We start from the raw sequence: 15,055 nt of genomic DNA on the forward strand, positions 1-15,055 counted from the left end.
TGAATAATTTGACAATAATAATAAAGAAAATGAGACTTAGAGTAGAAAAATATGATTAATGTTAGGGGAGACGGCTGGTCTAGTGGGTAGAGCGCCAGATTCGTAATCCGGAAAACCGGGTTCGAAACCCGCTAGGCCGATGAGAATTTTTCTCAGCAAAACGCTGCCCCCCCATCTGGCGGATAGATCCCAAATGGATACAGTATCCGTAGATGGAAAACTGGGCTCCGTCTTTCGGAAGAGACGTTAAACCGTTGGTCCAAAAGGAGGAAATAGGAATGGAGGAATAGAATAGGATGGAATAGTGAATAGGGTTGGGTACGTCCCTTCAAAAACGCCCTTTAAGGCCCCTTGGGGTAAATAAAGTATATATCTTTATCCTTTTTATCCTTTATGATTAATGTTTATTTCTTTAATAAAGATGTAGAAAGAAATCAACCAACAAATACATTAAGTTACATGTATTGTTCTTGTAGGTAGATATCAAATATGTAATAAATAATGAATAATAACTCACACATTATACAAATACATACAAAAAATAACAAAAAATAAAAATATAAAATAGAAATAGACAATAAAGAATATAAAACGTAAAAAAATAAAAAATAAAGAAATAAATATTTTACATATATATTCGGAGAAAAATTAAGAGTTAAGAAAAAATCATGAAAAATATAAAAGAGTAAGAAAAATGATAAATAGTAAATCTTTAACCTTATTTCAATGTTCCAACGAAAGCCGTAAAATTGCATCAAAAACTTTAATTTAAAATATATTACAAAAAAATTGATAAAAATACATCAAGAGACACGGTAGTGTCTCGCGCCAAGTACACGCGGAGCGAGACCGACCGTGACTCTTTTACGCGACGCGACGGGTTGCGAGTACTCGAGATGTTGAGATCTCGATAAACGAGTGAACGGATCAAGTTCTAAGTAGGCTTGATCGACAGCTTGGGGTCGAAATAGGGGGGGGTTTCTCTTATAATATTCCGCTACGTGCCCTACGAGCGGAGATATTGCGACGCAAAGTCCAAATGTGAAAAATTTTATTTAAGATACTCCTCCTCCTAACGCCGCGATATCTTGATCACGTGATCAGAGAAAATGTCCCTTTCACTTTTTCGCCACTGGCGGCGCTTTCGCGCAGTGCAGATATAGTGCGTTCATATACGTGTTTGTACTGCGCGCAGTGCAGATGTACTGCGCGCAGTGCAGATAGTTAGTGCGTTCAGCGTGCTGTCACGTCACAGTCAGTTCACTTAACCTATCGAGAGATACGGTAGTGTCGGAGCGAGACCGACCGTGTGACTCTTTATTATTACGCGACGCGACGATTAATTCAATAACCTATAACACGGTAGTGTCCCACGTCAAATACGCGCGGAGTGAGACCGATCGTGACTCTTTACGCGACGCGACGTTAATATTTTTTCTGATTCAAGGTAATTGTTTTATTTACATGTAATTATCCTATTATTATACGACGCGAAGCGAAACCGCACCGTGACTCTTTTACGCGACTAAGTGCATGTGACAGGAATTATAATAGTTTACGTTTACGTGAGTATTTACTTCTGTAGTAACTTATACGAACGATATCTCATCGTAGTTACTATAAAATCTCCCGTTTATGCGGAGGAATTATCGTATCGTTCTTCGTAAGTTAATACAGAATTAAGTAACGTTCGCGTAAACGTAGTATAGGTTAGATTACCGATTTCTTACAAAATTTTACATAAAACGCGAGATTCACTTATGGGAGCTTTCCAGCAAGCGACACAAGTCGACACAGGTATCGTTTTGTCTTTGTTACTCATTGCCAAAAAAGAAAGATAGAACGACGTTTGTGTCGGCTTGTGTCACTTGCTGGAAAGCTCCTTATGTATGCAAGTTTAACGTCTATTGAGTTAATATGAAATAATTTTCCTAAATGTAATAATAAAAATAACACGATGTTATATATATGCGGTTTGCCGTGAATATATATATATATATATATATATGTGTGTGATTTCTGCCCAGTGCTCTGAATGTTATGTGATTTTCCCCCAGTGCTCTGAATGTCATCTAGTCATACATATCATGCTTTGATACAAGGAACGTGAAAAAGAGCAGGAAAAGAAAAGGACAAACAGAAGAGACAGATTCAAACTTTGTCTTTTAATCTGGACAAAGACAATGCCGAAAAATCCCCGCAGTCAGAAAATGAGCAATCTGATGGCCTCGCGATTAAGAAGATTAAGAAAAATCCAGATGTAGATACAAGTTTCTTGCCAGATAGGGAAAGGGAGGAGGAGGAAAATAAACTTAAGGAAGAATTGAGGCAAGAATGGGCTAGAAAGCAGAACGCGTTGAAGGAAGAAGAAATTGAGATCACATTCAGTTATTGGGATGGATCTGGCTATCGTCGGAGTGTTATAATGAAGAAAGGTGAATGTCTCAGTAATTTAGAGAATTTTTAAGTTATTAAAATACTCCAGTGTCACTTTTGGAGTAACATTGGCGTGATATATAATAATGTTCTACTGCATAAATTAAATTTTCACATACAGGTAATTCTATCTATCAGCTTCTTCAGAGATGTTTAGAAGTTCTGAAGCGTGAATTCAGCGAGCTTAAAACAGTAATGGCAGATCAGTTAATGTATGTCAAGAAGGATCTTTCTTATATTACCGCACCATTATACGTTTTACGATTTTATTGTAACTAAGGTAAAGATACTAAATGATAAAACTTATGAAGCAATATCACAATGTTGGCATGTTATTTTAATGTATGTAATATTGCAATTAGGCACGAGGAAAAAGCGAACCTCTGTTCACATTTGACGTTCACGATGATATTCGTGTTATGCACGATGCTTCTGTCGAAACCGAGGAATCACATGCCGGAAAAATTTTACTTAGGTATTTATCATTAAAAGAATACTTTGTATAATTCTCTTTTATGTTATTTCTCATTAGATCATGGTACGAGAGGAACAAACACATTTTTCCAGCGAGTAGATGGGAACCTTTTGATCCAACAAAAAGTTTTGACAAGTATACAGTGTCGGATAAAAATAGGAAGAAAGATAAAATCTGATAAACTTAGATTCAACGAATTGTCCAATTTCGTTTAAAGGATTCAGATTCAAAGGACTGTAATTTAGTAGAGCTACATAATCGAGTAAATGAATTAAATATTATCACATAACTGAATGAATTAAAATCACAGTCCTTAAAAATACAATGTAGCTACAATATATATACATATATATATATATATATCTTTATGGTTCGACATATGTCGGGACCAACCATAAGCGATGTGTACATACGTATACGTTGATGTACATCGACATCCTAACTTGTATTCCGGAAGTATTTTCTATATGTATAATCAAAATACAAAGATATATCAAAATTAAGCTTTCTTATATGATTTATTAATTGTCGGTACCACTAAAAAATACATGAAAATCTGATTATAAGCAATATACATAACGTGAAATGCAATATACATGTTCTTGCAATAGCCGTTTACATCGTATTTCGTAGTTAGTTATCGTTTGTACACATTATATAAACTATTATATAAAAAAAGGATGCTTTTCATGCTTAGTAATTTAATAGGACCGCGAGAATTTTAACTATTTCTCTAAGCTATCGATATATAATAATGTAAAAGATTATTGCGAGTTCAGTAAACTCAAAAGTTTCCGTGTGTCACCAATCTTCATCGTAAAATTCTACAATTTCTGCAAAATGATAGAAGAAAATCGTGAATTCTACAATAACTTTTACTTTTAATAAACACGTCTTGCATTTCTATTCCGATTATACAATATTTTTTTACTTTCAGAAAATAGTTTACACTGATTACAGAAATTATACGCAGAATTACTATTAATACTATTATTTCAAAAATTGTTGCCAGCGACGTATTACACTGTACAACAAAAAGAAGCACAAGAACGAACCTTGCAGCATTTGATAGCTTTTTGGACGCAGAAAACGATCCCGTTTGCCAAATTGTTCTTTCACGTCACAATTTTGAGATATTTGCAGTTAAAGTTGCAAAAATGAGCTATTTTAGTGTATTTTGGCTTATTATAACTGCGATATGTGACGCATCGGAGAATTTTAAGCGCAATCAAAATTAAGTATGTTGTTAGGACTTTCAGCCCTTAAAATAAATTTTTTGTGTTGCTTATGGTTAAAAAAATATTAATGATTAACGTAGTGTATATTGCATTAAAGTTGCAACTTACATATAGCTATTAAGGATCTATGAAATATTTTTTAATTAAACCTAAAGAGTTTTGCAGATCGCTGAAAACTAAACTTATGTCAAAGTTGATAAATTCAAAATGGCAAAGCCAATATGGCAGATATCAAAATTAATATAATGATCGAATTTTTACCTTTAACATCTGCTATAATAACTCTTCCATTTTTTAATTTATCTACTTTGACATCAGATTAGTTTTCAACAATCTGAAAAACCTTTTGAATAACATAATTAAAAAATACTTTATCGATTCTTAATAGCTATGTAAGTCGCAACTTTAATGCAACAGACTCTACGTTAATCATTAATATCTTTTTAACCATAACAAAAAAAAGTCGTTTTAAGAGCTGACAGTCCTAACAACATACTTAATTTTGATTGTGATTAAATTTTTCCGATTCGTCACATATCGTAGTAATAATATGCCAAAATACACTAAAATAACCCATTTTTTGCAAATTTAACTGCAAATATGTCAAAATTGTGACGTGATAGAGCAATTTGCCAAACGGGATCGTTTTCTGCGTCCAAAAAACTATTGAATGCCGCAAGGTTCGTCCTTGTGGTTTTTCTTGCTGTACAGTGTAATGCATCGAGTAAAATATTGCAAGTTCTCAAGTAACCGAACGTATAGATAAAATTAATTAAGAAATATTTAAACTAAGCGGTCATGCTATTTACCATTGTACCGAGGAAATTCGTCCTCGTATGTAACGATACGTCGTAGAGTATAATTTTGATTTGGCTGTAAGTTTTTGGTATTTCGCGGTGCAACATATTCGCGAGTTAATCCTTAAATTAATTAAGACTTTAATCGACTATACTAGCAATGATCATAATCGTGGCAACGTTTATAATCGTCGTGATAAATCGTCACCCCGTTTCGACCATGGATTCGGGTCCTTCTAAAATTGATGTAATTTAAATGGTTATATTATAAGCATCCTATCTGAATAAATAAATTTAGCATGCTTATAATATAAGCATCTAAATTTCATCAATTTAATTATTCAGATCGGATACTTATAATATCTCGCGAAAATGTTGCACCACAAAATACCAAAAACTTACAGCGACATCAAAATTGTACTCTGCGACGTATCGTTACATGCGAGAACTGATTTCCTCGGTGCAATGGTAAATAGCAGGACTGCCCAGTTTAAATATTTTCCATTAATTTCATCTGTACGTACGGTTACTTGCAATATTTTATTTGATGCATTATTTAAGAATTTAACTCGCGAAAATGTTGCACTGCGAAATACCAAAAACTTACAGCCAAATCAAAATGTATACTCTACGACGTATCGTTGCATGCGAGAACCGATTTCCTCGGTGCAATGGTCGAAACGAGGTGACGATTTGTCACGACGATTATAATCGTTGCCAGTGTAGTCGATTAAAGTCTTAATTAGGTTAATTATATTGATTGGCGAAGTAAATGTTACTTATTCGGTTTTAATCTTTAAATAATGCACCAAGTAAAATATTGTAAGTAACTGCACGTACAGATGAAATTAATGAGAAATATTTAAACTGGACGGTCCTGCTATTTACCATTGCACCGAGGAAATTGGTCCTCGTATGTAACGATACGTCGTAGAGTACAATTTTGATTTGGCTGTAAGTTTTTGGTATTTCGCGATGCAACATTTTCGCGAGTTAATCCTTAAATAATGCACCGAATAAAATATTGCAAGTAACCGTACGTACAGATGAAATTAATTGGGAAATATTTAAACTGGTCGGTCCTGCTATTTACCATTGCACCGAGGAAATTGGTCCTTGTATGCAACGATACGTCGTAGAGTATAAATTTTGATTTGGCTCTGTAAGCTTTTGATATTTCGCGATGCAACATTTTCGCGAGTTAATCCTTAAATTAATTAAGACTTTAATCGACTATACTAGCAATGATCATAATCGTGGCAACGTTTATAATCGTCGTGACAAATCGTCACCCCGTTTCGACCATGGATTCGGGTCCTTCTAAAATTGATGTAATTTAGATGGTTATATTATAAGCATCTTAAAATTAATTATTTAGATAGGATACTTATAATATCTCGTGAAAATGTTGCATTACAAAATACCAAAAACTTACAGCCAAATCAAATTTGTACTCTACGACGTATCGTTATATGCGAGGACTGATTTCCTCGGTGCAATGGTAAATAGCAGGACCGCCCAGTTTAAATATTTCCCATTAATTTCATCTGTACGTGCGGTTACTTGCAATATTCTACTCGGTGCATTATTCAAGGATTAACTCGCGAAAATGTTGCAATGCGAAATACCAAAAACTTACAGCCAAAATCAAAATGTGTACTCTACGACGTATCGTTACATGCGAGGACCGACTTCCTCGGTAAATAGTAGGACCGAACAGTTTAAATATTTTCCAATTAATTTCATTTGTACGGTACGGTTACTTACAATATTTTACTCGGTGCATTATTTAAAGATTAAAACCGAATAAGTAGCATTTACTTCACCAATCAATAATTAACCTAATTAAGACTTTAATCGACTATACTAGCAACGATTATAATCGTCGTGACAAATCGTCACCTCGTTTCGACCATGGATTCTGGTCCTTCTAAAATTGATGCAAATTAGATGCTTATATTATAAGCATCCTATCTGAATAATTAAATTTAGGATGCTTACAATATAACCATCTAAATTTCATCAATCTTAGAAGGACCAGAATCCATGGTCGAAACGGGGTAACGATTTGTCACGACGATTATAATCGTTGCCACGATTATAATCATTGCCAGTATAGTCGATTAAAGTCTTAATTAATTTAAGGATTAACTCGCGAAAATTTTGCATCGCGAAATATATGAAAAACTTACAGAGCCAAATCAAAATGTATACTCTACGACGTATCGTTACATACGAGGACCAATTTCCTCGGTGCAATGGTAAATAGCAGGACCGACCAGTTTAAATATTTTCCAATTAATTTCATTTGTACGGTACGGTTACTTACAATATTTTACTCGGTGCATTATTTAAAAATTAAAACCGAATAAGTAGCATTTACTTCACCAATCAATAATTAACCTAATTAAGACTTTAATCGACTATACTAGCAACGATTATAATCATTGCCAGTATAGTCGATTAAAGTCTTAATTAATTTAAGGATTAACTCGCGAAAATGTTGCATCGCGAAATATATGAAAAACTTACAGAGCCAAATCAAAATGTATACTCTACGACGTATCGTTACATACGAGGACCAATTTCCTCGGTGTAATGGTAAATAGCAGGACCGACCAGTTTAAATATTTCCCAATTAATTTCATCTGTACGTACGGTTACTTGCAATATTTTATTCGGTGCATTATTTAAGGATTAACTCGCGAAAATGTTGCACCGCGAAATACCAAAAACTTACAGCCAAATCAAAATTGTACTCTACGACGCATCGTTACATACGAGGACCAATTTCCTCGGTGCAATGGTAAATAGCAGGACCGTCCAGTTTAAATATTTCTCATTAATTTCATCTATACGTGCGGTTACTTACAATATTTTACTTGGTGCATTATTTAAAGATTAAAACCGAATAAGTAACATTTACTTTACCAATCAGTAATTAACCTAATAAGACTTTAATCGACTATACTGGCAACGATTATAATCGTCGTGACAAATCGTCACCTCGTTTCGACCATGGATTCTGGTCCTTCTAAAATTGATGAAATTTAGGGCCTGAGAATAGCTGACTTATAATTTTAAGACAGTGTTTTATGCTTTAAATCTTTGTTTTTAGCAACGCACAATACTGTCTTGTGTCTCAAGTCTTACAATGTTGACACTTTGTACACTCGTTTAAGACTTGAGACACAAGACAGTATTGTGCGTTGCTAAAAACAAAGATTTAAAGCATAAAACACTGTCTTGAAATTATAAGTCAGCTATTCTGCTCAGACACTTAGATGCTTATATTATAAGCATCCTATCTGAATAAATAAATTTAGAATGCTTATAATATAAGCATCTAAATTTCATCAATTTTAGAAGGACCAGAATCCATGAAATTTAGATGCTTATATTATAAGCATCCTATCTGAATAAATAAATTTAGAATGCTTATAATATAAGCATCTAAATTTCATCAATTTTAGAAGGACCAGAATCCATGGTCGAAACTGGGTGACGATTTGTCACGACGATTATAATCGTTGCCAGTATAGTCGATTAAAGTCTTAATTAGGTTAATTATTGATCGGCGAAGTAAATGTTACTTATTCGGTTTTAATCTTTAAATAATGCACCAAGTAAAATATTGTAAGTAACCGCACGTACAGATGAAATTAATGAGAAATATTTAAACTGGACGGTCCTGCTATTTACCATTGCACCGAGGAAATCGGTCCTCGCATGTAACAATACGTCCTAGAGTCCTAGAGTAAAAATTTTGATTTGGCTGTAGTTTGCCCGTATTTCGTGGGCCAACATTTTCGTGTGTTAATTCTTAAATAATGCACCGTGTAGAATATTGCAAGTTCTCAAGTAATAACCAAACGTATAGATGAAATTAATGGAGAAATAGTTAAACTGGACGATCCTGCTATTGACCATTGCATTGAAGAAATCGGTCCTCGCATGTAACAATACGTCCTGCAGTAAAAGTTTTGATTTGTCTGTAATCTGTCGATATTTCGTGGGCCAACATTTTCGTGTGTTAGTCCTTTAATAAAGCACTGAGTAAAATATTTCAAGTAATCGAAAGTACAGATGAAATCAATCGACAAATAGTTTAACTAGGCGGTCCTACTATTTACACATTGCAATGAGGAAATCAGTTCTCAAATTTAATGATACACTGAGAAAAAATTATTCTGCATTTTAGTAAATATTAGTTTGCATACAACTGTTACTCTATTTATTAAAAAGAAGAAAGTTTTTCTTTTTTTATTTTAGAATACTTTTTTCTCAGTAAATACACGTGTACTAATGTATAAAAGGAAAATTTTTTTTATTTTAGTAAATGGGGTCACAGTTGTATGCAAACCAATATTTACTAAAATGCAGAACATTTCTTTTCTCATAATCAGTGTATGTCGTACAGTAAAGGTTTGATTTGGCTGTAACCTGTCGGTATTTCGTGGGCCAACATTTTCGTGTGTTAATCCTTAAATAATGCACCGAGTAGAATATTGCAAGTTCTCAAATAATAACTGAACGTATAGATGAACATAATTAAGAAATAGTTAAACTGGGCGGTCCTGTTATTTACCATTGCACCGAAGAAATCGGTTCTCGCATGTAACAATACGTCCTAGAGTAAAAATATTGATTTGGCTGTAGTCTGCCCGTATTTCGTGGGCCAACATCCAACATTTTCGTGTGTTAATCCTTAAATAATGCACCGAGTAAAATATCGCAAGTTCTCAAGCAACTGAACGTACAAATGAAATTAATTGAAAAATATTTAAACTGAGCGGTCCTGCTATTTACCATTGCACCGAAGAAATCGGTCCTCGCATGTAACAATACGTCCTAGAGTAAAAGTTTTGATTTGGCTGTAGTCTGTCCGTATTTCGTGGGCCAACATTTTTACCTGTTAATCTCTAAATGATGCGCCGAGTAAAATATTACAAAGATTCAAGTAACCGAACGTACGATAAAATTAATTGAGAAATAGTTAAACTGGGCGGGACTGCTATTTACCATTGTACCGATAAATACGGTCCTCGCATGTAACGATACGTCGTAGAGTATAACCTTTGATTTGGCTGTAATCTCTTGGTATTTCGCAGTCCATGATTTTCGCTTTTTAATCCCTAAATTATGCGTTGTGTAAAATATAGCTTATGCGAAGTATACGTAAAATTTGTCGAGGAATAATTTATTTGGTCGGACATGCTATTATCCATTATTTCGTGGAAATCGGTCCTCGCATGTGACGATACGTTTAGTAAAAGTTTTGTTTCAGCTATAATTTTTACTTATGTTTTCATTATTTTCATGCGTTTTTTCTTAAATAATGCACTGAATATAATATTTGAAAATTTCAAGTAACCGAACATGAAATTATTCGAAAAGTATAACTGGTCAGAGTCCTGCTGTTTGCTATTACATCGATGAAATCAGCGAAGAAGTCGAAAAACTTTTTTCTACAGTGTATCGTCGTAGAAGTTTGTATGGAAATCGATTTCTTTACTGTAACAACAAAAAGTAGAACCTCGTAACATTTTAATTAATTAGTTTATTTATTGATGTTAATTATTTTAATTCTAATTTTAATTAAATTGACTAATTTAAATTTATAATTACAACTTTATCAAGCACAACGCAGTAACAATGATTTAACATAACTTCTTTTTAACATAACTTTTAGTAAAAGATAGCATTTTAAAAAGCACACTGTACATTTAGTAGCTTGATGCTTATTCCTTTTTAAATAGTAAAATATTGGTAGATGTTCTTTATTATGAATAAATAATTCATTATGTGCTAAATATATATAAGTATATAAACAGCTTGATTGGACTCTCTAAACATTTTGGATTTTATATTTAAGAATGAATATGCTCAAAGAATGATGATACAACTTAATTCAGTAAAATTGTTCAGATAAGGAGGTCCCGGTTTTTTACATTGCATATATCTAATTACCGGTACCGGTCCTTATAATTCACAAGGAAACACGGCCCTACTTTGTTACGTTACATATCTTTGTATAAACTAGTACCGGGCCTGATAAGTTACCTTTCATATAGAAAATTACTGGGTCGGACCCAGCATGTGCCAAAAGTCCTGGTATGTGTTATTGCATCTCCGAAATGGTCCCGACATTATACAAACCATAAAGATATATATATATATATATATATATATATATATATATTATAATATATATACATATATATATATGTATATATATTGTAATATATTACAATCTGTTGTATAATGAATCAATTGTACGATGAAACAAAGTTATTTATCTGGTTATAATATTTACAGTCCTTTGAATCTGAATCCTTTAAACGAAATTGGACAATTCGTTGAATCTAAGTTTATCAGATTTTATCTTTCTTCCTATTTTTATCCGACACTGTATACTTGTCATAACTTTTCGTTGGATCAAAAGGTTCCCATCTACTCGCTGGAAAAATGTGTTTGTTCCTCTCGTACTATGATCTAATGAGAAATAACATAAAAGAGAATTATACAAAGTATTCTTTTAATGATAAATACCTAAGTAAAATTTTTCCGGCATGTGATTCCTCGGTTTCGAGAGAAGCATCGTGCATAACACGAATATCATCGTGAACGTCAAATGTGAACAGAGGCCCGCTCTTTCCTCGTGCTTATAGATATCCATTAACAGGTGGTGCTTATGGTCGGCAGTCCAGACTCCGGAAAATCGCATTTTGCAAAGAATTATCTGAAGGAATACGGATACGTCAACAGAGACACTTTAGGCAGCTGGCAGAAGTGCATTGCTGCAGTCCAACAATACTTGAATCAAGGAAAAAGTATAGTTATAGACAATACCAATCCTGATCCAGCTTCGAGAAAGAGATATATTGAGATAGCCAAGAAGCGCAATGTCTCGGTCAGATGTTTCGTCATGACGACAAGTATAGAACACGCGAAACGTAATAATAAGGTAATCGAAAATTAACATTAACCGTTATCGTGTGAAAGAATCGTATGAAGTAATGTTTCCGAAAATTCTAATCGATTTATTATTATATTACAGTTTCGCGAGTTGACTGATCCAAGCCACATTTCAATCAACGAGATTATTATCAACTCCTACGTGTAAGTAGATTTTAGATATATACATCTCTACACTCAAAATTATTTATCTTTGGATATGTAATTATACTTTGATGTTACTCTTTTGCAGGTAAATGGTCGACAGAAGCTTACAATGTGGTACAAAATTGTTCCTCAAAGGGAGTTGCTGCCCAAACTCAGATTGAAGGTCGCATTCAAACTAATATTTATGCAAATATTTATTTTATGATACAAAATTATGAGGTAAGTAGTTATTATTATCCAATCTTCGAGAATCTCTTTGCAGATGCGCAAATTAATTGAAATTAATTGATTTTTTAAAGCTAATTTCCCTTACTGAAGAACTGGTAATGAACGGACATGCTGAACAAGTAGACATGGGACCAGATGAATGAAGCCAGAAACACTTGAATCCATCTGTACATAAGAGTTGTCAAGAAACTCTACAATTTTCACGCATAATCCGCGATTCTTAGTCAGTATGGACTAGAGTTTAATACAATCGCCATTGATGATCCCCTTTAATCGCGTCAAAATTGATTATTTCGCTTTTTGACTTCGTTCTTTACTCATGTTGTAAAATAGTTTTCCGATTGTGTAGAATATATTTATTTAGAAAGAAATTTATAAAGATTGTTATATTGATCGTAGAGTAGAGAAAACAATAAAACTTTTAACATTTTACAAAGTAGTGTCACATTTAAACTAGAACATTGTATCGAATAACTCAGACGAATTAGGAAATTCGTTTCTACGTGACTCATGTCTATTTCTGATTGGGGACGATTCGAGAACTCATTGAAATAATTTAATTTCTTTTCACGTTTAAATTTAGGTCACCGTAGATTAAACTTGTTACCTTAGAAGTTATTGTTAAATGGCGCATTTTATTTAATATTCCGCACTTCACTGTTGTGGCATAAAATTATTTTATGTTTCAAAAGATGGAGACTAAGCTTTCGGATTAATCCAGATGTACGCATACTGTATATATTTGATTAATTGTTTACTTAGATATCGATGATTCTTGCGCGATATGCTAATACATTTTTTTCTATGCAAGATTTCAATGCAGTAGAAACTAGTTAACTGAGAAAAAGAGTCTATAAATGATTCGTAACTCGTGCAATTGCGCGCAACTGGAAACGTTTGGCAGTTATGAAATGTTAATATTTAATATTGTTGTTAAACATAATATAGAAATATTTTTCTAGGAAATGTATACAAGTAAGGTTACAATCATTAAATCGCTCACAGTGCTCACGTACATAACTTTGTCGCGCGCTGCGATTAACTCAATTTATTATAATTTATTATAATTTTTTAACAAAGCGAAAATATAGCGCAATGGACATCGTTACGTAATAATCATTCGTAATTCATTTTCGTGTATATAATAATTTTCGTGTATATAATATGTAGCTGACCGCAATCTTTGACTCTATTCAAATTTTGTACAACACTTCATTTAGCATTGTATTAATCATTAAGTAGCTTTGAGTACATTTAGTAGCTTTTGTATATTCGTCAGTTTAATCCTTGAAGTTATTAAGACTTGCATGAATTTTTACCGCAAGTCCTCTTACATCTTTTATACGTCTTCTGTAAAATATATAAAAATATATCATAACTGAATTAACTCGCATATCTTGGTCTGTCTTTTTTTTCTCCATTGCTTAACTTCTATTCGCCTCCCAACTTGACGTATACGCTACTATACTCGTCCAAGACGTTATTCGCGACATTTACAAGCTCTCTGTCTTTCTCTTCAATCGCTCTAAAAAAAATGTGTCGTCTTGAAGTGATTGTCTTCCTAAAGGATTTAAAAGTTACGCTTTGCGAAGACATAAGATATACGTTAGCTGGAAAATCGATTCACAGCGGGATTAGAAAAAGACGGAATGTTATGCGGTCGGTTCTTCAACAGTATAACGGGTGAACGTTTCGCGACTAGGTTAATCCACTTGCATATCGGTCATTGCGATCTCGTTCTTGTACATACTTGACTCATCGTTATGAGACTAGCTCCATTGTTCGCGAAGATACTTTTCTCTTGTTCTCTCTTCTGCTACCCTAATGCCCGGTTTCTTCACCGTCGGATAACTTTATCCTTAGGTTAAATTCACTCTTCGTCTCTTTCTAAGAGTTAGGTTAGAAAGAGACGAAGAGTGAGTTTATCCTAAGGATAAAGTTATCCGACGGTGAAGAAACCGGGCATAAGGCGCGCGCGCGCGCGCGTGTGTGTGTGTGTGTGTGTTGTGTGTGTGTGTGTGTGTGTGTGTGTGTGTGTGTGTGTGTGTGTGTGTGTGTGTGTGTGTGTGTGTGTGTGTGTGTGTGTGTGTCAAACGTTTTACCTATTATTAACAACTTCAGACACATTACATTTTTATTTTTAAGTAGTAATTTTTTTCTGTGGTATACATATGTATAGCATTAACAAGGTGTACAACTAAAAAGGTTACAGATTATTATTTTTAAAAAACTAAGCAAAATATTAAATTGTTGTTTTCTTTAGAAATAATAGTCCGTAACACCTTTAGCTTCACACCTTGTACATACTGTTTATAAGATTATAAGATATATTGTTTATAAGATTAAGATGCGTAACACTACAAAAAGGCGTGATATCCGTACAAAATTACCTTTTTTAAAAAAAAGGTAAAAAAAGGCGCCAAGTACACGCATAGTAGTGTATATGTATTATGTTGTTACCTCGAAAAAAACAAAGTGGTAGTATAATACCTCCAAATAGCTTTACCCTGTACATACTGTTTATAAAATGCGTAATACTACAAAAAGGCGTGATATCCGTACAAAATTACCTTTCTTAAAAAAAAGGTAAAGAAAGGCGCCAAGTACACGTATAGTAGTGTATATGTTGTTACCTCGAAAAAAAGAAAGTGGTAGTATTATACCTCGAAAAAACCTAAGTAACAAGTGGTAGACGTACTCTTTGTATCTCGAAAAATCTCGAAGAAATCTAAGCAGTAGTATCTTTATTTCCAAAA

General features: G+C 33.5%; 1 protein-coding gene across 3 annotated transcripts; it reads left to right on the forward strand.

Annotated features, from left to right (window-relative positions):
- Positions 1-987: 987 nt before the first annotated feature.
- LOC139785580 (uncharacterized protein F21D5.5-like) lies at positions 988-13,692 on the forward strand. 3 transcript variants are annotated; one of them, XR_011722003.1, is made up of 7 exons: positions 988-1,447; positions 2,058-2,435; positions 2,558-2,716; positions 11,652-11,913; positions 12,007-12,068; positions 12,157-12,290; positions 12,371-13,692. XR_011722003.1 is itself a non-coding variant. In XM_071724742.1 (7 exons), exons 3-6 carry the CDS (start codon positions 2,651-2,653, stop codon positions 12,158-12,160), a joined length of 414 nt encoding a protein of 137 aa, XP_071580843.1. In that variant the 5' UTR covers positions 1,014-1,447; positions 2,058-2,435; positions 2,558-2,650; the 3' UTR covers positions 12,161-12,290; positions 12,371-13,692. The 3 variants fall into 3 exon arrangements, 2 of the variants coding, with proteins under 2 accessions (XP_071580843.1, XP_071580845.1); XM_071724742.1 differs by having other exon boundaries at positions 1,014-1,447; positions 11,632-11,913; XM_071724744.1 differs by having other exon boundaries at positions 1,014-1,447; positions 2,103-2,435; positions 11,632-11,913.
- The last annotated feature ends 1,363 nt before the right edge of the window (positions 13,693-15,055 follow it).

The sequence above is a fragment of the Temnothorax nylanderi genome, unplaced genomic scaffold (assembly GCF_030848795.1).
Source record: "Temnothorax nylanderi isolate EJ_2023f unplaced genomic scaffold, tnyl_v1.0 TNYL_tig0834_pilon, whole genome shotgun sequence".
In the NCBI taxonomy this organism is placed as follows: domain Eukaryota; kingdom Metazoa; phylum Arthropoda; class Insecta; order Hymenoptera; family Formicidae; genus Temnothorax; species Temnothorax nylanderi.

Excerpts from the sequence above, each read along its gene's own strand:
- LOC139785580 (XM_071724742.1), top strand. The coding sequence starts at position 2,651 with ATGTCAAGAAGGATCTTTCTTATATTACCGCACCATTATACGTTTTAC. Across the intron at positions 2,717-11,631 it reads ACGATTTTATTGTAACTAAG|GTGGTGCTTATGGTCGGCAG; the intron begins GTAAAGATACTA and ends ATCCATTAACAG. Across the intron at positions 11,914-12,006 it reads ACGCGAAACGTAATAATAAG|TTTCGCGAGTTGACTGATCC; the intron begins GTAATCGAAAAT and ends ATTATATTACAG.